Genomic DNA, 27,101 nt, shown 5'->3' on the forward strand with positions numbered 1-27,101 from the left:
AGGGGGGGGAGATGGAGGGAGGAGGGGAAGGGAGGGAAGGAAGGAAGGAAGGAAGGAAGGAAGGAAGGAAGGAAGGGAGGGAGGGGGGGAGATGGAGGGAGGAGGGGAAGGGAGGGAGGGAAAGATGGTGGGTGGACTTGCACAATGCAGTCATTTCTGTTTATTTAGTTTCCTGCACTCGTGGTTAGACTGTTTTTATTGGACATGTCACCCCCTCACCATCACCCCACCATGGTTTGTATTTCCTTTAAAAAGCACCTGGGTCTGTTACTTTGACACTGTCTGATCTAGCTTTGACACTTGTTCTGATGCCAGGAGTTCCATAGACATGTAGTGAAACAGCAGAGCTCTGGAAGGTTCTGATACAGTGGATTGACCTGGGGTAGATGGTTCTGTTATATATGTAGAGGAAGGTTCTGATACAGTGGATTGACCTGGGGTAGATGGTTATGTTATATATGTAGAGGAAGGTTCTGATACAGTGGATTGACCTGGGGTAGATGTTTCTGTTATATATGTAGAGGAAGGTTCTGATACAGTGGATTGACCCGGGGTAGATGGTTCTGTTATATATGTAGAGGAAGGTTCTGATACAGTGGATTGACCTGGGATAGATGGTTCTGTTATATATGTAGAGGAAGGTTCTGATACAGTGGATTGACCCGGGGTAGATGGTTCTGTTATATATGTAGAGGAAGGTTCTGATACAGTGGATTGACCTGGGATAGATGGTTCTGTTATATATGTAGAGTAGATAGATAGATGGCTGGATAGATATGGACCACATGCAGGGTGATTTTTGGTTCTCTCTTTTGTGTCTCGTCTCTCTCCCTTTCTTCAGAGACACCCCAATGGTTGAGTGTATATAAAAACAAGCTCACATTAATATATAAGTTAAATGTAGTTGTTTTTTGTTGATGGATTGAGTGTTTTGTGTGTGTTTATTTTTAACAAAAGTGATCCAAAGCATGCCTGCTTTGGTACGTAAAACTGTGATTGTGTCTGAAATCTTTCTAGCCTACTGCTTACTAAATGTACTAATCATACTACATACGAACATACTAATAAAGTGCAGTATTAACTTGAAACAAAAGTTTAAAGCGACAATTATTAACATACTGGCTCAAACGACAGGAATGAAGCAGCGGACACTAGCGGCTGTTCGGGCTATTCGCTCACTGTTTCTGGCGGACGTTTTATGGTGTTACACAGCATACCTTCGTCAAACTGCTACACAATGCTAGCCAGCAGCTAACAAAATGAGTTTGTTTTTGCCCAAATTGTCATGCAAAAAGGACATAGACGAGGTAATAAAAACCGTCGCTGAAAAGGTTTTAGTTCTTCGGTTCGGGAGAGACGAAGACTCGGTCTGCCTGCAGCTTGATGAGATTGTAAGTAGCTAACGTTAGCATGTGTCGCTAGCATGCTAGCTGCAGTTTGATGAAATTGTAAGTAGCTAACGTTAGCATGTGTCGTCGCTAGCATGCTAGCTGCAGCTTGATGAGATTGTAAGTAGCTAACGTTAGCATGTGTCGCTAGCATGCTAGCTGCAGCTTGATGAGATTGTAAGTAGCTAACGTTAGCATGTGTCGCTAGCATGCTAGCTGGGTAGCTAGCTCTACCAACTAACTACTGCAATATTGTGGCCAGTAAACATTGATGCAAGACGGGCATGTCAGTTGTTAGTAGCATTTACACCAACACTGTCAATTACTTTTTTGCAACGTTTCAGTCTGTCTGAATCGGAATGCCAGTGTTGTCATTCTTTTGCCAGCTGTCCAAAACGTCCCACGACCTGAGTAACATGGCTTCTATCTACATCGTGGATGTGGACTCAGCCCCCATCTACACGAGATACTTCGACATCAGCTACATCCCATCTACCGTCTTCTTCTTCAACGGACAACACATGAAGGTTGATTATGGGTGAGTGGTGGCATGTTAGTGTTGACATGAGGAGAAGGAAGATAGCCTACGCAGGACTCGGGCGCTAGAATACCACAGGCTGGTTTCAGTGAGCTGTAACACTCCCCTTCAGTGGATAATCAGTCATGGGTACTACAATTCCCCTTTGTAGGCTTATAGCTAAAACACTGTTGTCCCTTGTCCCCACACAGGTCTCCAGATCACACCAAGTTTGTGGGCAGTTTTAAGACCAAGCAGGACTTCGTGGATCTGATCGAGGTGATCTACAGAGGAGCTATGAGAGGGAAGATGATCGTCCAGAGTCCCATCGACCCTCAGAACATCCCCAAGTACGACCTGCTCTACCACGGGATCTAGCCCCATCACGACCTGCTCTACCACAGGATCTAGCCCCATCACGACCTGCTCTACCACGGGATCTAGTTTTTAGATTTCACCACGATTCCCCACCCTTCAGCGCGGTTACAAGCACCCTGGCTGCAGATCTCGTCGGGCGGCCGACAGCACGGTTGGAGCGCTCAAGCTGCCGAGAATTCATGTGAAAAGAAACCGTCTGACGAGCACAGAACGGATTGGCCCGGCCTGGACAATTGTGGTATTGACCTTATCTAGAGACCCCACTGCAGCTGGCGCCATCTCACTTGACCATTCATACTGATGTACTGTTTGTTGAAACTGTCCGTAACTTGACGTTGATATTTCCCTAGGGAAATAGATCTCTATATGAGACGGATACATGTCAGGGTGGACAACGTCCTTTTATTTCTTACAATGAAGACCCATTTACAGCTTGGAGCTGACGGTTCTTGTTGCCTCATAGTGTGAATGCTGAGCCTAATGTATGTCTGGTGAGAAGGTCTGAACCTTTTTTGAACTTTTGTTAATAAATGTGTCGCTTCAAATAATGTTGGTTTGATCTCTATCGAGGACCAACAAGAAATCATTATCTGCTAAATTGTTAGCTACATAAAAGTAATAAGACCATTCACAGTGCTGGAGATCCTTGTATTATATAATCCCAGGCACCACAGGCTGAATGACTTGCATCAATTTGGAGATCTGTTGGTATTTTGGTCCATTTAATATGAGTATTTTCAAAAAGTAAACAAAAATGTCAAACTTGATGAATGGATATTTTCTTTAGTTTATCATACTGCAGTCATCAACATTTTCATGAATTTTAACCACTTTAAAATGGACATGCATCAATCACGTAAAAGCCCATTTCATAGAGAATGTTACAAACTGGACAACATTTAGTAACTTCCTTTGAAGAGATGGTGATTGGGTCTAAACAGGCTTTTGGCGTTTGGTAAGTATTCATTCAGTGAACTTCTCGTTACCTGACGTTTCCAGAAAGTCAGACTTCCCACACCAACTCATTATTCTCCGTTTCTGAAGCATTTTGCATTCCCTGTGTTGTGTGGTGACCTTTCGATATATTCATTCACTGTGTTGTGTGGTGACCCTTAGATATATTCATTCACTGTGTTGTGTGGTGACCCTTAGATATATTCATTCACTGTGTTGTGTGGTGACCCTTAGATATATTCATTCACTGTGTTGTGTGGTGACCCTTAGATATATTCATTCACTGTGTTGTGTGGTGACCCTTAGATATATTCATTCACTGTGTTGTGTGGTGACCCTTAGATATATTCATTCACTGTGTTGTGTGGTGACCCTTAGATATATTCATTCACTGTGTTGTGTGGTGACCCTTAGATATATTCATTCACTGTGTTGTGTGGTGACCCTTAGATATATTCATTCACTGTGTTGTGTGGTGACCCTTAGATATATTCATTCACTGTGTTGTGTGGTGACCCTTAGATATATTCATTCACTGTGTTGTGTGGTGACCCTTAGATATAGTCATTCACTGTGTTGTGTGGTGACCCTTCGATATATTCATATTCATTCACTGTGTTGTGTGGTGACCCTTAGATATATTCATCTGTGTTGTGTGGTGACCTTTCGATATATTCTCCAGACTTGCCCAGAGGGAATTGTTGATATGCTGTACATTCTTTTATTCTAGATAACATTTTTATTTGGAAAAATGTGCCATTTTACAGATAGAAAGATGAAAAAAAGTATTTATCCACAATCTGCTGTGGACACGTCCGTTCCTGGGGTGTCCTTAACAAAATGAAACAAAAATATTTAGTCCGACTTCATCCAGTGTCCAGAAAAATGTATTAGCATGAATTAGACACTTACTGAGCAAAAGGCCACAAGATAAATCCTCAATTCCAAACGTGCCCCTTTGTACTTCACTGGTGCTGTCAGGGCGCCAGGTAGCTTTAGTGGTTAAGAGCGTTGTGCCAGTAACCGAAAGGTCGCTGGTTCTAATCCCCGAGCCGACTAGGTGAAAAATCTGTCGATGTGCCCTTGAGCAAGGCACTTAACCCTAATTGCTCCTGTAAGTCGCTCTGGATAAGAGCGTCTGCTAAATGACTTAAATGTAAATGTCAGAGCGGCCCGGTGTGAGGTCTGATCTGTCCCACGGTGCTCCTGTACTTCACTGGTGCTGTCAGGGCGGCCCGGTGTGAGGTCTGATCTGGCCCACGGTGCTCCTGTACTTCACTGGTGCTGTCAGGGCGGCCCGGTGTGAGGTCTGATCTGGCCCACGGTGCTCCTGCTGCGGGTCACCATACTAAAGCTGGTGGGTGCTTTAGGACTCAGTGTTTTGGAGAAGAACCTGAACACAGACTCCATGCAGACAGCTGGAGCCGCCTCGTGGCTCTGCGTCCCAGCTGACATCTGAGGGCATCCTGCTTTCAGCGACCCCACCGGCTGGTTCAGGGGCTTGGAGCTCAGCACCCACCTAAAAGACAAATGGGTTATGGAATGTGCAATGTCAAAGATAATATATTGTCAATTACTTCCCTGGTTATATAAAAGACATCAACCCACCTCCTGGAGCGTGTCTTCAGCCACTCCCGGCCCTCCGCGTCCAATGGCTGGTGCCACAGGCTGTGGGAGGAGTCCAGGAAGGCCGCCGCCCACACCTGCCTCACCACTTGCTGCGGGCGTCGGCACAGCAGGTCCACGAACGCCAGGCCTCCGTAACCGTGCGCTACCACGACGACACGCCGGGAGACGCAGCGCGACACTAGGAGGTCCCAGACGCGGTGCACGTGCTCCTCCGGGGTCTCCCCGACACCTCCTCCCTGGTTGGGGTTCATCAGGAGGACAGAGCTGCCTTCCTCCAGGGCCCTCCTCACGTAGGGCATCATGCTGCCTCTCTCCAGCCCCTCGCTGGCAGCAGCCCTCCAGCTCCACAGGCCACAGCGCATCGTTCCCCGGTCCTGGACCACCAGCAGCAGGGTGGCAGGGCTCTCCAGGGCCCCAGGGGATAGGTAGACGTAGCCCTGGCTGGGGGCTCCTCGCTGGGGGCTGAAGGAGACCCTGTGGTCCCCATGCCCCTTGGGCTCTGCTGGAGGTGGGAGGTAGAGCCTGGTGAGGTGCAGCTGCTCCTCCAGGAGAGAGTGAACGTGTTGGGTGACGTGAAGACACAACGCCTGGTCCTCCCTCTGGGTGGCGTCCGGGTCACAGCCCCGCTGGAACCGGAACGAGAAGGGCTCCTGGGTGACCCGGTGACACAGACACCCGTCCGAGGTGAAGCGATACGGGAAGACTGAGGGAGGGGACACAGCCTGACCCCGCTGGCTCTGGGTCTGACCCTGGGTCTTAGCGGTGTCCACCATTAACTCCATCCTGGTGCAAAGCAGAAAGGGAGATGGTAAACACAGGGGGGAGCTATCTGATCCCGTTAGCCTCTAGCCTAGGAGGCTATCTGATCCCGTTAGCCTCTAGCCTAGGAGGCTATCTGATCCCGTTAGCCTCTAGCCTAGGAGGCTATCTGATCCCGTTAGCCTCTAGCCTAGGAGGCTATCTGATCCCGTTAGCCTCTAGCCTAGGAGGCTATCTGATCCCGTTAGCCTCTAGCCTAGGAGGCTATCTGATCCCGTTAGCCTCTAGCCTAGGAGGCTATCTGATCCCGTTAGCCTCTAGCCTAGGAGGCTATCTGATCCCGTTAGCCTCTAGCCTAGGAGGCTATCTGATCCCGTTAGCCTCTAGCCTAGGAGGCTATCTGATCCCGTTAGCCTCTAGCCTAGGAGGCTATCTGATCCCGTTAGCCTCTAGCCTAGGAGGCTATCTGATCCCGTTAGCCTCTAGCCCAGGAGGCTATCTGATCCCGTTAGCCTCTAGCCTAGGAGGCTATCTGATCCCGTTAGCCTCTAGCCCAGGAGGCTATCTGATCCTGTTAGCCTCCTAGGCTAGGAGTACTGAGTAAGCAAGCACATCATTATTTGTAGTCAGGGATCATTTTACATTTCATGTAATAGATAGTGGGGTCCCAAATTATTGACACCCTTTGATAAAGATGAGCAAAAACGACTGTATAAAAATAATACAAATACTGAGCTATATTGTATGCTACATTTTTTGTGGGTAATTATATTATTTTATGCTAATACAATTGCTCCACTGGTGTGCGTAGCCAAAGAGCTCTATGTTCATGTCATCCGGCTAATGTAAACGCCTGGAGTTCGCTATACAGCACTGGCACTTGGATTGGAACCGGTGCTCTTTGGCCAGGCACACCGGTGGTGGGTTTGGTGTCGAAATAAGGATGCATGAGCAGGAAATAACTGTAAAATATGGTGGTGGATCTTTGATGTTATGGGGCTGTTTTGCTTCCACTGGTCCTGGGGCCCTTGTTAAGGTCAACAGTATCATGAACTCTACCAAGTAACAGGACATTTTAGCCCAAAACCTGGTTGCCTCTGCCAGGAGGCTGAAACGTGGCCTCAAGTGGATCTTCCAGCAAGACAATGACCCCAAGCACACATCAAAATCCACAAAGAAATGGTTAACTGGCCACAAAATTAAAATATCGCAATGGCCATCTCAGTCTCCGGACTTCAAACCCATTGAAACCCCGTGTTTTGAATTGAAGAGGGCTTCTCCATGAGATTCTCCATAAGCACATTTATACAGTCATTTTTGCTCGTCTTTATCAAGGGTGTCAATCCTATTCTAATCAATAAAGGTAAAATGGTTTGCATTGCCATGTATTTTATACTAGGATTTATTTTGCATTGGATTTGTCAGTCCGTTCAGACGTTCATTTATCATCATGGCTATTGGCTAATAGCATCCCTCCTCACCAAAACATACTATCATCATGGCTATTGGCTAATAGCATCCCTCCTCACCAAAACATACTATCATCATGGCTATTGGCTAATAGCATCCCTCCTCACCAAAACATACTATCATCATGGCTATTGGCTAATAGCATCCCTCCTCTTTATCATCATGGCTATTGGCTAATAGCATCCCTCCTCACCAAAACATACTATCATCATGGCTATTGGCTAATAGCATCCCTCCTCACCAAAACATACTATCATCATGGCTATTGGCTAATAGCATCCCTCCTCACCAAAACATACTATCATCATGGCTATTGGCTAATAGCATCCCTCCTCACCAAAACATACTATCATCATGGCTATTGGCTAATAGCATCCCTCCTCACCAAAACATACTATCATCATGGCTATTGGCTAATAGCATCCCTCCTCACCAAAACATACTATCATCATGGCTATTGGCTAATAGCATCCCTCCTCACCAAAACATACTATCATCATGGCTATTGGCTAATAGCATCCCTCCTCACCAAAACATACTATCATCATGGCTATTGGCTAATAGCATCCCTCCTCACCAAAACATACTATCATCATGGCTATTGGCTAATAGCATCCCTCCTCACCAAAACATACTATCATCATGGCTATTGGCTAATAGCATCCCTCCTCACCAAAACATACTATCATCATGGCTATTGGCTAATAGCATCCCTCCTCACCAAAACATACTATCATCATGGCTATTGGCTAATAGCATCCCTCCTCACCAAAACATACTATCATCATGGCTATTGGCTAATAGCATCCCTCTTCACCAAAACATACTATCATCATGGCTATTGGCTAATAGCATCCCTCTTCACCATCACCAAAACATACTATCATCATGGCTATTGGCTAATAGCATCCCTCCTCACCAAAACATACTATCATCATGGCTATTGGCTAATAGCATCCCTCCTCACCAAAACATACTATCATCATGGCTATTGGCTAATAGCATCCCTCCTCACCAAAACATACTATCATCATGGCTATTGGCTAATAGCATCCCTCCTCTTTATCATCATGGCTATTGGCTAATAGCATCCCTCCTCTTTATCATCATGGCTATTGGCTAATAGCATCCCTCTTCACCAAAACATACCATGATATCATCATGGCTATTGGCTAATAGCATCCCTCTTCACCAAAACATACTATCATCATGGCTATTGGCTAATAGCATCCCTCCTCTTTATCATCATGGCTATTGGCTAATAGCATCCCTCTTCACCAAAACATACTATCATCATGGCTATTGACTAATAGCATCCCTCCTCTTTATCATCATGGCTATTGACTAATAGCATCCCTCCTCTTTATCATCATGGCTATTGGCTAATAGCATCCCTCCTCACCAAAACATACTATCATCATGGCTATTGGCTAATAGCATCCCTCCTCACCAAAACATACTATCATCATGGCTATTGGCTAATAGCATCCCTCCTCACCAAAACATACTATCATCATGGCTATTGGCTAATAGCATCCCTCTTCACCAAAACATACTATCATCATGGCTATTGGCTAATAGCATCCCTCCTCACCAAAACATACTATCATCATGGCTATTGGCTAATAGCATCCCTCCTCACCAAAACATACTATCATCATGGCTATTGGCTAATAGCATCCCTCTTCACCAAAACATACTATCATCATGGCTATTGGCTAATAGCATCCCTCTTCACCAAAACATACTATCATCATGGCTATTGGCTAATAGCATCCCTCTTCACCAAAACATACTTTCACCAAAACATACTATCATCATGGCTATTGGCTAATAGCATCCCTCTTCACCAAAACATACCTGGCGAAAGTGACGCGTTGTCACTTGTTAGCCTAAAATAGGCGCTGTATGCGTTCTGGCGATCAGCTGTGTCCAAAAACCGCAAAGAAGGCACTAAACGTTACTTTACTCTCGATTGAATATTAGTAATGACTAACTCCGATGATGCTTTGACAGATGGAAGCTACAAACGAATAGCGACGATGTATCTCCCCAACCCCCATCTATAGGTCAAGGTGGTATGGAACTGCGGCGTGACACAATCAGTCACGAGATATATATCATGAAATCTAATACATATTTTTTTAATACATTTTTAACTTCGAGATGACAAGCTTCAACCACACAGAGATGCTTTTATTTTAATTTTTTAATTTTATTGTACATTTAATTCACACTCTTTATTGCTGGCAATATGTATGAAAGTATAGTGCATGTATTGTTGAGCAATATGCTATGGCCATTTCAGGGCTATCAGCTTTATCCCCACATTGGCAATCGTTTCACCATGAATGTATTATGAAGTATATGAGTTGTCTGGAGAATATATCCTATTTTCACAGTATCATGGTTGCTAGATCTTGTCTCTATATCTGCCGGGTGCTGTGAGCGTCATGTCTGTGATGACGGTTGGTGGCTTGTATCCAAAGGACCTTTTCACTGTGCTGATCCGTCTATTTGTCTGTCTCCCTCAGTGACCCTGCCGTCATACAGGGGGTTGGTCCTCTGGTGCATCTGCAGCAACACAGGGTCCGAGGTCAGAGGTTAGGGACAAGGTCAAGGATGTGGTTGATAAGAGGCAAGTTTTTCCACTACCGGAATAAATACTAACGCCTGGTCATAATGTCTCCACCATCATTTCCTATGACTGAAAACATCTTCTGGACATCAGATCAGCGATCACTAACCTCGATTTGGACGACAACTTCAACTTCAACGAGTCAGCAGCTCTGGACGTTCTGCTTACTCCGGACCAGGCCCTCTGGACCAGGCCCTAATCAGCAGCTCTGGACGTTCTGTTTACTCTGGACCAGGCCCTAATCAGCAGCTCTGGACGTTCTGCTTACTCCGGACCAGGCCCTCTGGACCAGGCCCTAATCAGCAGCTCTGGACGTTCTGTTTACTCCGGACCAGGCCCTAATCAGCAGCTCTGGACGTTCTGCTGACTCCGGACCAGGCCCTAATCAGCAGCTCTGGACGTTCTGCTTACTCTGGACCAGGCACTAATCAGCAGCTCTGGACGTTCTGCTTACTCTGGACCAGGCCCTAATCAGCAGCTCTGGACGTTCTGCTTACTCCGGACCAGGCCCTCTGGACCAGGCCCTAATCAGCAGCTCTGGACGTTCTGCTTACTCTGGACCAGGCCCTAATCAGCAGCTCTGGACGTTCTGCTTACTCTGGACCAGGCCCTAATCAGCAGCTCTGGACGTTCTGCTTACTCCGGACCAGGCCCTCTGGACCAGGCTATTTGTACCATAAATGTGAGATTTGAACCTTCCTTGGAGTATGCAGCATTACTAGTTATTGTGTCTGGTCCTCTTATGATACATAATTATTTTGGGGGGATTATGTAGATTACATTTTCGATTACATTTAGTTACATTTAACTGGTTAAATCCCATCGTTAATTAGCCCATTCATATTGCACAATGTTCAGTACGTTTTTTCATATCGGACATACTGCACCGTAGTACACCATTTCCTGAACATTGTGTCGCAGTAAAAGGGGGTTTCATTCTACTCAGGAGCACTTCTAGTTTCCAAATCCACAGAGTTTCCACCCAGAGGAGTGTCGCTGCTCAGGGGGGGTCCACTAGTTTCCAAATCCACAGAGTTTCCACCCAGAGGAGTGTCGCTGCTCAGGGGGGGGTCCACTAGTTTCCAAATCCACAGAGTTTCCACCCAGAGGAGTGTCGCTACTCAGGGGGGTCCACTAGTTTCCAAATCCACAGAGTTTCCACCCAGAGGAGTGTCGCTGCTCAGGGGGGGTCCACTAGTTTCCAAATCCACAGAGTTTCCACCCAGAGGAGTGTCGCTGCTCAGGGGGGTCCACTAGTTTCCAAATCCACAGAGTTTCCACCCAGAGGAGTGTCGCTGCTCAGGGGGGTCATTCTACTATCTCTACACAATGGACAGATAATTTTGTAAGGTGCAATAAATGATAGAAGTACACAAACAAAAAACATAATTATTTGTAGGCTTGACATTTATTACATTTTTTATGACAATATCTTATAGAACTACTTTTAATTATTCTTTGTATGATAACTTAGTATAAAATGTATTCATAATTGTGTACATTTTCCATAATTTCCGCACTAATTATTAATTAACAAAGTATACAGGATTGGACTTTTATTCTGAAGGGTTGCAAAAAATCCGTGACCCGGAAGTACTCTGTCATTCTCACCCGCTTCATAGCGGTGCGACCTTGTGCAAGCGTGATTTTATAAACGAACCTATTTATCGTAACCTATAATAGTTGTTTCATTGAAATGATGGTGAAGATATCATAAAAGATCAATTTCTAACATAGTTAATAGTCATAACTTGCAGCTATGCTTTCTCTAATCAAGTCCGCTCTTGTCGGATTGGCCAACGGTGGTAGATCAACGGGGGTCCAAGGTAAGGGGGAGACTTGTGTCGCTGCAAACACTAGCTAGCTGTGAATGGCTGCCCTACAAACCAACCAGCTAGATGATCTTAAAGAAATTATCATGATTAATTATGTATTCTTGCCATCTTGACACGTTTGAATAGCTGCCTGCAGCCACTAGGATGATAGCTGGACTGGCTAGCTAACGGCTTTAGCTAGCTAGCTAGCAGCAATATAAAACTGTGTTTGTTTGTTGTACAGATGTCCTGCAGAGCCATTTGAAGGTCCTGTCTGCTGGGATGAAGACATACGAGGTGCCTCCAGACTACAGCGGTAACTAACTTACTTTGCTCTGCATCTTAAGAATCAGTCATTTGAACTGGCTTCCTTGAATGAATGAATCAATGAAGCATTGTATTGACCCCTCTTAGCTAGAATGAATCAATGAAGCATTGTATTGACCCCTCTTAGCTAGAATGGATGAAGCATTGTATTGACCCCTCTTAGCTAGAATGAATGAAGCATTGTATTGACCCCTCTTAGCTAGAATGAATGAAGCATTGTATTGACCCCTCTTAGCTAGAATGAATGAAGCATTGTATTGACCCCTCTTAGCTAGAATGAATGAATGAAGCATTGTATTGACCCCTCTTAGCTAGAATGAATGAAGCATTGTATTGACCCCTCTTAGCTAGAATGAATGAAGCATTGTGTTGACCCCTCTTAGCTAGAATGAATGAAGCATTGTGTTGACCCCTCTTAGCGAGAATGAATGAAGCATTGGATTGACCCCTCTTAGCTAGAATGGCGACAAGTTGATGGTAACAGTGATGGAGGTCAAGGATTCAGTTTACATCATAACAACATGACATCGTGTCAGTCAAGGTTTCTGACCACACACAAACACACACACACACTCTGGCTACAGGTCAAAGGTCAAGATCACCCAGGCTCCATACACGTTTACCTTGACCCTGTCTGTGACCCTGTCTGTGACCCTGTGACCCTGTCGGTGACCCTGTGACCCCCTCCCAACCCCTGTAGAGGTTGTGCTGCCTGAACGGCCCAAGCTGAAGTTTCTGAACAAGGTGCCGAACTTTAAGAAGGCGAGGAAGGAGATGAAGAAGCTAAGAGACATCCAGGGACCAGCCCAGACAGCCAACACCTTCACCAAGGGACAGTACGGCATCGTGGTGAGTGTGTGTGTGTGTGTGTGTGTGTGTGTGTGTGTGTGTGTGTGTGTGTGTGTGTGTGTGTGTGTGTGTGTGTGTGTGTGTGTGTGTGTGTGTGTGTGTGTGTGTGTGTGTGTGTGTGTGTGTGTGTGTGTGTGTGTGTGTGTGTCTGTGTCTGTGTCTGTGTCTGTGTCTGTGTTTTGTGTGTGTTGTTTGTTGTGTTGTGTTGTGTCTGTGTCTTGTTGTTGTGTTGTTGTGTGTGCGTCGGTGTGTACCCTATGTGTTCAATACACAGAGAACACCGTCTACATACCTAGGAGGGTTATGTGTCAACATACTCTCCCATCAGGGCCGGTGGATGTAGTTCCATTGATCAAGGCTTTCCCCTGGGCCTGTGGATGTAGTTCCATTGATCAAGGCTTTCCCACTGGGCCTGTGGATGTAGTTCCATTGATCAAGGCTTTCCCCTGGGCCTGTGGATGTAGTTCCATTGATCAAGGCTTTCCCCTGGGCCTGTGGATGTAGTTCCATTGATCAAGGCTTTCCCCTGGGCCTGTGGATGTAGTTCCATTGATCAAGGCTTTCCCCTGGGCCTGTGGATGTAGTTCCATTGATCAAGGCTTTCCCCTGGGCCTGTGGATGTAGTTCCATTGATCAAGGCTTTCCCCTGGGCCTGTGGATGTAGTTCCATTGATCAAGGCTTTCCCCTGGGCCTGTGGATGTAGTTCCATTGATCAAGGCTTTCCCCTGGGCCTGTGGATGTAGTTCCATTGATCAAGGCTTTCCCCTGGGCCTGTGGATGTAGTTCCATTGATCAAGGCTTTCCCCTGGGCCTGTGGATGTAGTTCCATTGATCAAGGCTTTCCCTGGGCCTGTGGATGTAGTTCCATTGATCAAGGCTTTCCCCTGGGCCTGTGGATGTAGTTCCATTGATCAAGGCTTCCCTCCTGGGCCTGTGGATGTAGTTCCATTGATCAAGGCTTTCCCCTGGGCCTGTGGATGTAGTTCCATTGATCAAGGCTTCCCCCTGGGCCTGTGGATGTAGTTCCATTGATCAAGGCTTTCCCCTGGGCCTGTGGATGTAGTTCCATTGATCAAGGCTTCCCTCCTGGGCCTGTGGATGTAGTTCCATTGATCAAGGCTTTCCCCTGGGCCTGTGGATGTAGTTCCATTGATCAAGGCTTTCCCCTGGGCCTGTGGATGTAGTTCCATTGATCAAGGCTTTCCCCTGGGCCTGTGGATGTAGTTCCATTGATCAAGGCTTTCCCCTGGGCCTGTGGATGTAGTTCCATTGATCAAGGTTTCCCACTGGGCCTGTGGATGTAGTTCCATTGATCAAGGCTTTCCCCTGGGCCTGTGGATGTAGTTCCATTGATCAAGGCTTCCCCCTGGGCCTGTGGATGTAGTTCCATTGATCAAGGCTTTCCCCTGGGCCTGTGGATGTAGTTCCATTGATCAAGGCTTCCCTCCTGGGCCTGTGGATGTAGTTCCATTGATCAAGGCTTTCCCCTGGACCTGTGGATGTAGTTCCATTGATCAAGGCTTTCCCCTGGGCCTGTGGATGTAGTTCCATTGATCAAGGCTTCCCCTGGGCCTGTGGATGTAGTTCCATTGATCAAGGCTTTCCCCTGGGCCTGTGGATGTAGTTCCATTGATCAAGGTTTCCCACTGGGCCTGTGGATGTAGTTCCATTGATCAAGGCTTTCCCCTGGGCCTGTGGATGTAGTTCCATTGATCAAGGCTTTCCCCTGGGCCTGTGGATGTAGTTCCATTGATCAAGGCTTTCCCTGGGCCTGTGGATGTAGTTCCATTGATCAAGGCTTTCCCCCTGGGCCTGTGGATGTAGTTCCATTGATCAAGGCTTTCCCCTGGGCCTGTGGATGTAGTTCCATTGATCAAGGTTTCCCACTGGGCCTGTGGATGTAGTTCCATTGATCAAGGCTTTCCCCTGGGCCTGTGGATGTAGTTCCATTGATCAAGGTTTCCCACTGGGCCTGTGGATGTAGTTCCATTGATCAAGGCTTCCCCCTGGGCCTGTGGATGTAGTTCCATTGATCAAGGCTTTCCCCTGGGCCTGTGGATGTAGTTCCATTGATCAAGGCTTTCCCCTGGGCCTGTGGATGTAGTTCCATTGATCAAGGCTTTCCCCCTGGGCCTGTGGATGTAGTTCCATTGATCAAGGCTTTCCCCTGGGCCTGTGGATATAGTTCCATTGATCAAGGCTTTCCCCTGGGCCTGTGGATGTAGTTCCATTGATCAAGGCTTTCCCCCTGGGCCTGTGGATGTAGTTCCATTGATCAAGGCTTTCCCCTGGGCCTGTGGATGTAGTTCCATTGATCAAGGCTTTCCCCTGGGCCTGTGGATGTAGTTCCATTGATCAAGGCTTTCCCCTGGGCCTGTGGATGTAGTTCCATTGATCAAGGCTTTCCCCTGGGCCTGTGGATGTAGTTCCATTGATCAAGGCTTTCCCACTGGGCCTGTGGATGTAGTTCCATTGATCAAGGCTTTCCCACTGGGCCTGTGGATGTAGTTCCATTGATCAAGGCTTCCCCCTGGGCCTGTGGATGTAGTTCCATTGATCAAGGCTTTCCCCTGGGCCTGTGGATGTAGTTCCATTGATCAAGGCTTTCCCACTGGGCCTGTGGATGTAGTTCCATTGATCAAGGCTTTCCCCTGGGCCTGTGGATGTAGTTCCATTGATCAAGGCTTTCCCCTGGGCCTGTGGATGTAGTTCCATTGATCAAGGCTTTCCCCTGGGCCTGTGGATGTAGTTCCATTGATCAAGGCTTCCCCTGGGCCTGTGGATGTAGTTCCATTGATCAAGGCTTTCCCCTGGGCCTGTGGATGTAGTTCCATTGATCAAGGCTTTCCCCTGGGCCTGTGGATGTAGTTCCATTGATCAAGGCTTTCCCCTGGGCCTGTGGATGTAGTTCCATTGATCAAGGCTTTCCCCTGGGCCTGTGGATGTAGTTCCATTGATCAAGGCTTTCCCCTGGGCCTGTGGATGTAGTTCCATTGATCAAGGCTTTCCCTCCTGGGCCTGTGGATGTAGTTCCATTGATCAAGGCTTTCCCCTGGGCCTGTGGATGTTGTTCCATTGATCAAGGCTTTCCCCTGGGCCTGTGGATGTAGTTCCATTGATCAAGGTTTCCCCCTGGGCCTGTGGATGTAGTTCCATTGATCAAGGCTTTCCCCTGGGCCTGTGGATGTAGTTCCATTGATCAAGGCTTTCCCCTGGGCCTGTGGATGTAGTTCCATTGATCAAGGCTTCCCTCCTGGGCCTGTGGATGTAGTTCCATTGATCAAGGCTTTCCCCTGGGCCTGTGGATGTAGTTCCATTGATCAAGGCTTTCCCCTGGGCCTGTGGATGTAGTTCCATTGATCAAGGTTTCCCCCTGGGCCTGTGGATGTAGTTCCATTGATCAAGGCTTTCCCCTGGGCCTGTGGATGTAGTTCCATTGATCAAGGCTTTCCCCTGGGCCTGTGGATGTAGTTCCATTGATCAAGGCTTTCCCCCTGGACCTGTGGATGTAGTTCCATTGATCAAGGTTTCCCACTGGGCCTGTGGATGTAGTTCCATTGATCAAGGTTTCCCACTGGGCCTGTGGATGTAGTTCCATTGATCAAGGCTTTCCCCTGGGCCTGTGGATGTAGTTCCATTGATCAAGGCTTTCCCCTGGGCCTGTGGATGTAGTTCCATTGATCAAGGCTTCCCTCCTGGGCCTGTGGATGTAGTTCCATTGATCAAGGCTTTCCCCTGGGCCTGTGGATGTAGTTCCATTGATCAAGGCTTTCCCCTGGGCCTGTGGATGTAGTTCCATTGATCAAGGCTTTCCCACTGGGCCTGTGGATGTAGTTCCATTGATCAAGGCTTTCCCACTGGGCCTGTGGATGTAGTTCCATTGATCAAGGCTTTCCCCTGGGCCTGTGGATGTAGTTCCATTGATCAAGGCTTTCCCCTGGGCCTGTGGATGTAGTTCCATTGATCAAGGCTTTCCCCTGGGCCTGTGGATGTAGTTCCATTGATCAAGGCTTTCCCCTGGGCCTGTGGATGTAGTTCCATTGATCAAGGCTTTCCCCCTGGGCCTGTGGATGTAGTTCCATTGATCAAGGCTTTCCCCTGGGCCTGTGGATGTAGTTCCATTGATCAAGGCTTTCCCCTGGGCCTGTGGATGTAGTTCCATTGATCAAGGCTTCCCTCCTGGGCCTGTGGATGTAGTTCCATTGATCAAGGCTTTCCCCTGGGCCTGTGGATGTTGTTCCATTGATCAAGGCTTTCCCCTGGGCCTGTGGATGTAGTTCCATTGATCAAGGTTTCCCCCTGGGCCTGTGGATGTAGTTCCATTGATCAAGGCTTTCCCCTGGGCCTGTGGATGTAGTTCCATTGATCAAGGCTTTCCCCTGGGCCTGTGGATGTAGTTCCATTGATCAAGGCTTCCCCCTGGACCTGTGGATGTAGTTCCATTGATCAAGGCTTTCCCACTGGGCCTGTGGATGTAGTTCCATTGATCAAGGCTTTCCCCAGGGCCTGTGGATGTAGTTCCATTGATCAAGGCTTTCCCCTGGGCCTGTGGATGTAGTTCCATTGATCAAGGCTTTCCCCTGGGCCTGTGGATGTAGTTCCATTGATCAAGGCTTCCCCCTGGGCCTGTGGATGTAGTTCCATTGATCAAGGCTTTCCCCTGGGCCTGTGGATGTAGTTCCATTGATCAAGGCTTTCCCCTGGGCCTGTGGATGTAGTTCCATTGATCAAGGCTTTCCCCTGGGCCTGTGGATGTAGTTCCATTGATCAAGGCTTTCCCCTGGGCCTGTGGATGTAGTTCCATTGATCAAGGCTTTCCCCTGGGCCTGTGGATGTAGTTCCATTGATCAAGGCTTCCCTCCTGGGCCTGTGGATGTAGTTCCATTGATCAAGGCTTTCCCCTGGGCCTGTGGATGTAGTTCCATTGATCAAGGCTTTCCCCTGGGCCTGTGGATATAGTTCCATTGATCAAGGTTTCCCCCTGGGCCTGTGGATGTAGTTCCATTGATCAAGGCTTTCCCCTGGGCCTGTGGATGTAGTTCCATTGATCAAGGCTTTCCCCTGGGCCTGTGGATGTAGTTCCATTGATCAAGGCTTCCCTCCTGGGCCTGTGGATGTAGTTCCATTGATCAAGGCTTTCCCCTGGGCCTGTGGATGTTGTTCCATTGATCAAGGCTTTCCCCTGGGCCTGTGGATATAGTTCCATTGATCAAGGTTTCCCCCTGGGCCTGTGGATGTAGTTCCATTGATCAAGGCTTTCCCCTGGGCCTGTGGATGTAGTTCCATTGATCAAGGCTTTCCCCTGGGCCTGTGGATGTAGTTCCATTGATCAAGGCTTCCCCCTGGACCTGTGGATGTAGTTCCATTGATCAAGGTTTCCCACTGGGCCTGTGGATGTAGTTCCATTGATCAAGGTTTCCCACTGGGCCTGTGGATGTAGTTCCATTGATCAAGGCTTCCCCCTGGACCTGTGGATGTAGTTCCATTGATCAAGGCTTTCCCCTGGGCCTGTGGATGTAGTTCCATTGATCAAGGCTTTCCCCTGGGCCTGTGGATGTTGTTCCATTGATCAAGGCTTTCCCCTGGGCCTGTGGATGTAGTTCCATTGATCAAGGCTTCCCCTGGGCCGGTGGATGTAGTTCCATTGATCAAGGCTTCCCTTCTGGGCCTGTGGATGTAGTTCCATTGATCAAGGCTTCCCCCTGTGCCTGTGGATGTAGTTCCATTGATCAAGGCTTTCCCCTGGGCCTGTGGATGTAGTTCCATTGATCAAGGCTTCCCCCTAAAGGTCAATGTTCCAGAATTGTTCTGTGACTGATCAAAGTTATGATTTTGTTTCTTCACATTTTCAAACCCCCTCCTCCACTTCTTACCTAATCATCCTCCTCTCCTCTCCTCTCCTCTCCTCTCCTCTCCTCTCCTCTCCTCTCCTCTCCTCTCCTCTCCTCTCCTCTCCTCTCCTCTCCTCTCCTCTCCTCTCCTCTCCTCTCCTCTCCTCTCCTCTCCCTCTCCCCAGGCGCTGGGCGGGGGTTACCTCCACTTCGGTCACATGGAGATGATGCGTCTGACCATCAACAGGAGGATGGACCCTCGAACCACCTTCGCCCGCTGGCGCATTAACGCCCCCTACAAGCCCATCACCAGGAAGGGCCTGGGCCAGAGGATGGGAGGGGGGAAGGGGGCGATAGACCACTACGTAACGCCGGTGAAGTACGGACGGATGATTGTGGAGGTGGGGGGTCGGCTGGAACTGGGGGAGGTGGAGCCTATCCTCAAGGAGGTGGCCAAGAAACTGCCCTTCCCTGCCAAGGTCAGTTCCCCGCTGGGGATAAATACAGGTTGAATAAACCTGATCCTGTCCTTATGTAACCTCTGACCTCTGACCTCTCTCCACCAGGTAGTGTCCAGAGAGAGCCTTGGTAGCAGGAACACTATACCTGATCCTGTCCTTATGTAACCTCTGACCTCTGACCTCTCTCCACCAGGTAGTGTCCAGAGAGAGCCTTGGTAGCAGGAACACTATACCTGATCCTGTCCTTATGTAACCTCTGACCTCTGACCTCTCTCTCCACCAGGTAGTGTCCAGAGAGAGCCTTGGTAGCAGGAACACTATACCTGATCCTGTCCTTATGTAACCTCTGACCTCTGACCTCTCTCCACCAGGTAGTGTCCAGAGAGAGCCTGGTAGCGGGAACACTATACCTGATCCTGTCCTCATGTAACCTCTGACCTCTCTCTCCACCAGGTAGTGTCCAGAGAGAGCCTTGGTAGCAGGAACACTATACCTGATCCTGTCCTTATGTAACCTCTGACATCTGACCTCTCTCCACCAGGTAGTGTCCAGAGAGAGCCTGGTAGCGGGAACACTATACCTGATCCTGTCCTCATGTAACCTCTGACCTCTCTCTCCACCAGGTAGTGTCCAGAGAGAGCCTTGGTAGCAGGAACACTATACCTGATCCTGTCCTTATGTAACCTCTGACCTCTGACCTCTCTCCACCAGGTAGTGTCCAGAGAGAGCCTTGGTAGCAGGAACACTATACCTGATCCTGTCCTTATGTAACCTCTGACCTCTGACCTCTCTCCACCAGGTAGTGTCCAGAAAGAGCCTTGGTAGCAGGAACACTATACCTGATCCTGTCCTTATGTAACCTCTGACCTCTGACCTCTCTCTCCACCAGGTAGTGTCCAGAGAGAGCCTTGGTAGCAGGAACACTATACCTGATCCTGTCCTTATGTAACCTCTGACCTCTCTCCACCAGGTAGTGTCCAGAGAGAGCCTTGGTAGCAGGAACACTATACCTGATCCTGTCCTTATGTAACCTCTGACCTCTGACCTCTCTCTCCACCAGGTAGTGTCCAGAGAGAGCCTTGGTAGCAGGAACACTATACCTGATCCTGTCCTTATGTAACCTCTGACCTCTCTCCACCAGGTAGTGTCCAGAGAGAGCCTTGGTAGCAGGAACACTATACCTGATCCTGTCCTTATGTAACCTCTGACCTCTCTCCACCAGGTAGTGTCCAGAGAGAGCCTTGGTAGCAGGAACACTATACCTGATCCTGTCCTTATGTAACCTCTGACCTCTCTCCACCAGGTAGTGTCCAGAGAGAGCCTTGGTAGCAGGAACACTATACCTGATCCTGTCCTTATGTAACCTCTGACCTCTCTCCACCAGGTAGTGTCCAGAGAGAGCCTTGGTAGCAGGAACACTATACCTGATCCTGTCCTTATGTAACCTCTGACCTCTCTCCACCAGGTAGTGTCCAGAGAGAGCCTTGGTAGCAGGAACACTATACCTGATCCTGTCCTTATGTAACCTCTGACCTCTCTCCACCAGGTAGTGTCCAGAGAGAGCCTTGGTAGCAGGAACACTATACCTGATCCTGTCCTTATGTAACCTCTGACCTCTCTCTCCACCAGGTAGTGTCCAGAGAGAGCCTTGGTAGCAGGAACACTATACCTGATCCTGTCCTTATGTAACCTCTGACCTCTGACCTCTCTCCACCAGGTAGTGTCCAGAGAGAGCCTTGGTAGCAGGAACACTATACCTGATCCTGTCCTTATGTAACCTCTGACCTCTCTCTCCACCAGGTAGTGTCCAGAGAGAGCCTTGGTAGCAGGAACACTATACCTGATCCTGTCCTTATGTAACCTCTGACCTCTCTCTCCACCAGGTAGTGTCCAGAGAGAGCCTTGGTAGCAGGAACACTATACCTGATCCTGTCCTTATGTAACCTCTGACCTCTGACCTCTCTCCACCAGGTAGTGTCCAGAGAGAGCCTTGGTAGCAGGAACACTATACCTGATCCTGTCCTTATGTAACCTCTGACCTCTGACCTCTCTCCACCAGGTAGTGTCCAGAGAGAGCCTTGGTAGCAGGAACACTATACCTGATCCTGTCCTTATGTAACCTCTGACCTCTCTCCACCAGGTAGTGTCCAGAGAGAGCCTTGGTTGCAGGAACACTATACCTGATCCTGTCCTTATGTAACCTCTGACCTCTGACCTCTCTCTCCACCAGGTAGTGTCCAGAGAGAGCCTTGGTAGCAGGAACACTATACCTGATCCTGTCCTTATGTAACCTCTGACCTCTCTCTCCACCAGGTAGTGTCCAGAGAGAGCCTTGGTAGCAGGAACACTATACCTGATCCTGTCCTTATGTAACCTCTGACCTCTGACCTCTCTCTCCACCAGGTAGTGTCCAGAGAGAGCCTTGGTAGCAGGAACACTATACCTGATCCTGTCCTTATGTAACCTCTGACCTCTGACCTCTCTCCACCAGGTAGTGTCCAGAGAGAGCCTTGGTAGCAGGAACACTATACCTGATCCTGTCCTTATGTAACCTCTGACCTCTGACCTCTCTCTCCACCAGGTAGTGTCCAGAGAGAGCCTTGGTAGCAGGAACACTATACCTGATCCTGTCCTTATGTAACCTCTGACCTCTGACCTCTCTCCACCAGGTAGTGTCCAGAGAGAGCCTTGGTAGCAGGAACACTATACCTGATCCTGTCCTTATGTAACCTCTGATCTCTGACCTCTCTCCACCAGGTAGTGTCCAGAGAGAGCCTTGGTAGCAGGAACACTATACCTGATCCTGTCCTTATGTAACCTCTGACCCCTGACCTCTCTCCACCAGGTAGTGTCCAGAGAGAGCCTGGTAGCGGGAACACTATACCTGATCCTGTCCTTATATAACCTCTGACCTCTGACCTCTCTCTCCACCAGGTAGTGTCCAGAGAGAGCCTTGGTAGCAGGAACACTATACCTGATCCTGTCCTTATGTAACCTCTGACCTCTCTCCACCAGGTAGTGTCCAGAGAGAGCCTTGGTAGCAGGAACACTATACCTGATCCTGTCCTTATGTAACCTCTGACCTCTCTCCACCAGGTAGTGTCCAGAGAGAGCCTGGTAGCGGGAACACTATACCTGATCCTGTCCTTATGTAACCTCTGACCTCTGACCTCTCTCTCCACCAGGTAGTGTCCAGAGAGAGCCTTGGTAGCAGGAACACTATACCTGATCCTGTCCTTATGTAACCTCTGACCTCTCTCCACCAGGTAGTGTCCAGAGAGAGCCTTGGTAGCAGGAACACTATACCTGATCCTGTCCTTATGTAACCTCTGACCTCTGACCTCTCTCTCCACCAGGTAGTGTCCAGAGAGAGCCTTGGTAGCAGGAACACTATACCTGATCCTGTCCTTATGTAACCTCTGACCTCTCTCTCCACCAGGTAGTGTTCAGAGAGAGCCTTGGTAGCAGGAACACTATACCTGATCCTGTCCTTATGTAACCTCTGACCTCTCTCTCTCCACCAGGTAGTGTCCAGAGAGAGCCTTGGTTGCAGGAACACTATACCTGATCCTGTCCTTATGTAACCTCTGACCTCTCTCTCCACCAGGTAGTGTCCAGAGAGAGCCTTGGTAGCAGGAACACTATACCTGATCCTGTCCTTATGTAACCTCTGACCTCTCTCCACCAGGTAGTGTCCAGAGAGAGCCTTGGTAGCAGGAACACTATACCTGATCCTGTCCTTATGTAACCTCTGACCTCTGACCTCTCTCCACCAGGTAGTGTCCAGAGAGAGCCTTGGTAGCAGGAACACTATACCTGATCCTGTCCTTATGTAACCTCTGACCTCTGACCTCTCTCTCCACCAGGTAGTGTCCAGAGAGAGCCTTGGTAGCAGGAACACTATACCTGATCCTGTCCTTATGTAACCTCTGACCTCTGACCTCTCTCTCCACCAGGTAGTGTCCAGAGAGAGCCTTGGTAGCGGGAACACTATACCTGATCCTGTCCTTATGTAACCGCTGACCTCTCTCTACCAGGTAGTGTCCAGAGAGAGCCTTGGTAGCAGGAACACTATACCTGATCCTGTCCTTATGTAACCTCTGACCTCTCTCTACCAGGTAGTGTCCAGAGAGAGCCTTGGTAGCAGGAACACTATACCTGATCCTGTCCTTATGTAACCTCTGACCTCTCTCCACCAGGTAGTGTCCAGAGAGAGCCTTGGTAGCAGGAACAATATACCTGATCCTGTCCTTATGTAACCTCTGACCTCTGACCTCTCTCCACCAGGTAGTGTCCAGAGAGAGCCTTGGTAGCAGGAACACTATACCTGATCCTGTCCTTATGTAACCTCTGACCTCTGACCTCTCTCTCCACCAGGTAGTGTCCAGAGAGAGCCTTGGTAGCAGGAACACTATACCTGATCCTGTCCTTATGTAACCTCTGACCTCTGACCTCTCTCTCCACCAGGTAGTGTCCAGAGAGAGCCTTGGTAGCAGGAACACTATACCTGATCCTGTCCTTATGTAACCTCTGACCTCTGACCTCTCTCTCCACCAGGTAGTGTCCAGAGAGAGCCTTGGTAGCAGGAACACTATACCTGATCCTGTCCTTATGTAACCTCTGACCTCTCTCCACCAGGTAGTGTCCAGAGAGAGCCTTGGTAGCAGGAACACTATACCTGATCCTGTCCTTATGTAACCTCTGACCTCTCTCCACCAGGTAGTGTCCAGAGAGAGCCTTGGTAGCAGGAACACTATACCTGATCCTGTCCTTATGTAACCTCTGACCTCTCTCCACCAGGTAGTGTCCAGAGAGAGCCTTGGTAGCAGGAACACTATACCTGATCCTGTCCTTATGTAACCTCTGACCTCTGACCTCTCTCCACCAGGTAGTGTCCAGAGAGAGCCTGGCAGCCATGCAGCGAGAACAGCAGGACATGGAACTTAACAACCAGAACCCCTGGACCTTCCAGAGGATCGCCAGGGGCAACATGCTGGGGGTCAGGAGGGTCCTCAGCCCCTTTGACCTCCACAATCACGGGAAGTACAGCGGAAAGTTCCACAACCCAGGGAGGGTGTGAGGGGGGGGGGTCGTGGTGGTGCCCTCAAAGACATTTTAACAGCTGCCTCCGACTGCTCTCTGGAACATGGCTTGCATCCATAATGACAGCCTATACGGGGCAGGACTTTCGACCAGAGCCCAGGTGTGATGTACAACGCAGCCCATGTGACCAAAATGGCTGCCAGTCACCGTGGAGAATTCTCTCCTTCTGTGCGACTCCCTTTATTGTAATGTAGCCTGTTACTGTATGTCCCAGATCAGTGATTGGTGTCCAATCAGGAAAAAATAAAGATACTTGTCTGAAATGTTCTGTGTAAATGACTGTTTTAATCTGAAGTATGACAGTTGGTGCCAATGGATTTTTAATGTTGGATTGATTGATAGATTTTGATGACCATTAACGTTGTTTGGAGATCATTTTGTGCCGATCTCTCCAACCAATCCGTTTGACTCAAAGTGATCCACCGGGTCATGTGATGTTGTTAGACTCCCAATATGTCACTCGAGTCCAGTTTATTTGTCGTATGTACAGGAGACACGTGATACACAGTACAATGAGATGATGACTACAGGTTCACTCATTTAGTTGAGGTGGCAATAGACAATACGTTTCCACAACTGTCTCTATAATATCATGGAATGGAACCACAAAGTCCAAGGAAGGAAGCAGTGTATACAGTTTGTATTAATTACGTTTCACCATGAACACATCATATTATATGAAAGCGTCATTGTTAATCGACAAGTATATTATGTAACCATCTAACCAGTACAGTATATTATATAGCTACACCCCATCTAACCAGTATATTATATAGCTACACCCCATCTAACCAGTATATTATATAGCTACACCCCATCTAACCAGTATATTATATAGCTACACCCCATCTAACCAGTACAGTATATTATATAGCTACACCCCATCTAACCAGTATATTATATAGCTACACCCCATCTAACCAGTATATTATATAGCTACACCCCATCTAACCAGTATATTATATAGCTCCACCCCATCTAACCAGTATATTATATAGCTACACCCCATCTAACCAGTATATTATATAGCTACACCCCATCTAACCAGTACAGTATATTATATAGCTACACCCCATCTAACCAGTATATTATATAGCTCCACCCCATCTAACCAGTATATTATATAGCTCCACCCCATCTAACCAGTATATTATATAGCTACACCCCATCTAACCAGTATATTATATAGCTCCACCCCATCTAACCAGTATATTATATAGCTACACCCCATCTAACCAGTATATTATATAGCTCCACCCCATCTAACCAGTATATTATATAGCTACACCCCATCTAACCAGTACAGTATATTATATAGCTACACCCCATCTAACCAGTATATTATATAGCTATACCCCCATCTAACCAGTATATTATATAGCTACACCCCATCTAACCAGTATATTATATAGCTCCACCCCATCTAACCAGTATATTATATAGCTACACCCCATCTAACCAGTATATTATATAGCTACACCCCATCTAACCAGTATATTATATAGCTACACCCCATCTAACCAGTACAGTATATTATATAGCTACACCCCATCTAACCAGTATATTATATAGCTATGCCCCATCTAACCAGTATATTATATAGCTACACCCCATCTAACCAGTATATTATATAGCTACACCCCATCTAACCAGTATATTATATAGCTACACCCCATCTAACCAGTATATTATATAGCTCCACCCCATCTAACCAGTATATTATATAGCTACACCCCATCTAACCAGTATATTATATAGCTACACCCCATCTAACCAGTACAGTATATTATATAGCTCCACCCCATCTAACCAGTATATTATATAGCTACACCCCATCTAACCAGTACAGTATATTATATAGCTACACCCCATCTAACCAGTATATTATATAGCTACGCCCCATCTAACCAGTATATTATATAGCTACACCCCATCTAACCAGTATATTATATAGCTCCACCCCATCTAACCAGTATATTATATAGCTACACCCCATCTAACCAGTATATTATATAGCTACACCCCATCTAACCAGTATATTATATAGCTACACCCCATCTAACCAGTATATTATATAGCTACACCCCATCTAACCAGTATATTATGAAACCATCTAACCAGTACAGTATATTATATAGCTCCACCCCATCTAACCAGTATATTATATAGCTCCACCCCATCTAACCAGTATATTATATAGCTACACCCCATCTAACCAGTATATTATATAGCTACACCCCATCTAACCAGTACAGTATATTATATAGCTACACCCCATCTAACCAGTATATTATATAGCTACACCCCATCTAACCAGTATATTATATAGCTCCACCCCATCTAACCAGTATATTATATAGCTACACCCCATCTAACCAGTATATTATATAGCTACACCCCATCTAACCAGTATATTATATAGCTACACCCCATCTAACCAGTATATTATATAGCTACACCCCATCTAACCAGTATATTATATAGCTACACCCCATCTAACCAGTATATTATATAGCTACACCCCATCTAACCAGTATATTATATAGCTACACCCCATCTAACCAGTATATTATATAGCTACACCCCATCTAACCAGTATATTATATAGCTACACCCCATCTAACCAGTATATTATATAGCTACACCCCATCTAACCAGTACAGTATATTATATAGCTACACCCCATCTAACCAGTACAGTATATTATATAGCTACACCCCATCTAACCAGTATATTATATAGCTACACCCCATCTAACCAGTATATTATATAGCTACACCCCATCTAACCAGTATATTATATAGCTACACCCCATCTAACCAGTATATTATATAGCTACACCCCATCTAACCAGTATATTATATAGCTACACCCCATCTAACCAGTATATTATATAGCTCCACCCCATCTAACCAGTATATTATATAGCTACACCCCATCTAACCAGTATATTATATAGCTACACCCCATCTAACCAGTACA

At 47.4% G+C, this 27,101-nt stretch overlaps 4 protein-coding genes across 6 annotated transcripts; 3 read left to right on the forward strand and 1 right to left on the reverse strand.

The window, feature by feature from the left end:
* Positions 1-102: 102 nt before the first annotated feature.
* txnl4b (thioredoxin-like 4B) lies at positions 103-3,050 on the forward strand. Of its 3 annotated transcripts, none has more exons than XM_041889023.2 (3): positions 103-1,391; positions 1,775-1,926; positions 2,118-3,050. In XM_041889023.2, exons 1-3 carry the CDS (start codon positions 1,260-1,262, stop codon positions 2,281-2,283), a joined length of 450 nt encoding a protein of 149 aa, XP_041744957.1. In that variant the 5' UTR covers positions 103-1,259; the 3' UTR covers positions 2,284-3,050. The 3 variants fall into 3 exon arrangements, with proteins under 3 accessions (XP_041744957.1, XP_041744959.1, XP_041744960.1); XM_041889025.1 differs by having other exon boundaries at positions 1,302-1,391; positions 1,733-1,926; XM_041889026.1 differs by having other exon boundaries at positions 1,302-1,391; positions 1,755-1,926.
* Positions 3,051-4,329: 1,279 nt separating this feature from the next.
* On the reverse strand, positions 4,330-10,033 carry si:ch73-41e3.7 (uncharacterized protein LOC572312 homolog). The gene is made up of 3 exons (XM_041889021.2): positions 8,956-10,033; positions 4,846-5,649; positions 4,330-4,756 (listed from the first exon to the last, which is right to left on the reverse strand). The coding sequence occupies exons 2-3, from the start codon at positions 5,646-5,648 to the stop codon at positions 4,525-4,527; spliced, it is 1,035 nt and encodes a 344-aa protein (XP_041744955.1). The 5' UTR covers position 5,649; positions 8,956-10,033; the 3' UTR covers positions 4,330-4,524.
* On the forward strand, positions 6,737-8,180 carry LOC123491694. The gene is made up of 2 exons (XM_045223346.1): positions 6,737-7,245; positions 7,284-8,180. Exons 1-2 carry the CDS (start codon positions 6,907-6,909, stop codon positions 8,178-8,180), a joined length of 1,236 nt encoding a protein of 411 aa, XP_045079281.1. The 5' UTR covers positions 6,737-6,906.
* A 1,281-nt stretch (positions 10,034-11,314) lies between the features above and the next one.
* On the forward strand, positions 11,315-24,382 carry mrpl16 (mitochondrial ribosomal protein L16). The gene is made up of 5 exons (XM_045223315.1): positions 11,315-11,559; positions 11,792-11,863; positions 12,575-12,723; positions 18,741-19,034; positions 23,905-24,382. Exons 1-5 carry the CDS (start codon positions 11,493-11,495, stop codon positions 24,094-24,096), a joined length of 774 nt encoding a protein of 257 aa, XP_045079250.1. The 5' UTR covers positions 11,315-11,492; the 3' UTR covers positions 24,097-24,382.
* Positions 24,383-27,101: the final 2,719 nt, after the last annotated feature.

This window comes from Coregonus clupeaformis, chromosome 10, assembly GCF_020615455.1.
Source record: "Coregonus clupeaformis isolate EN_2021a chromosome 10, ASM2061545v1, whole genome shotgun sequence".
NCBI classification, from domain to species: domain Eukaryota; kingdom Metazoa; phylum Chordata; class Actinopteri; order Salmoniformes; family Salmonidae; genus Coregonus; species Coregonus clupeaformis.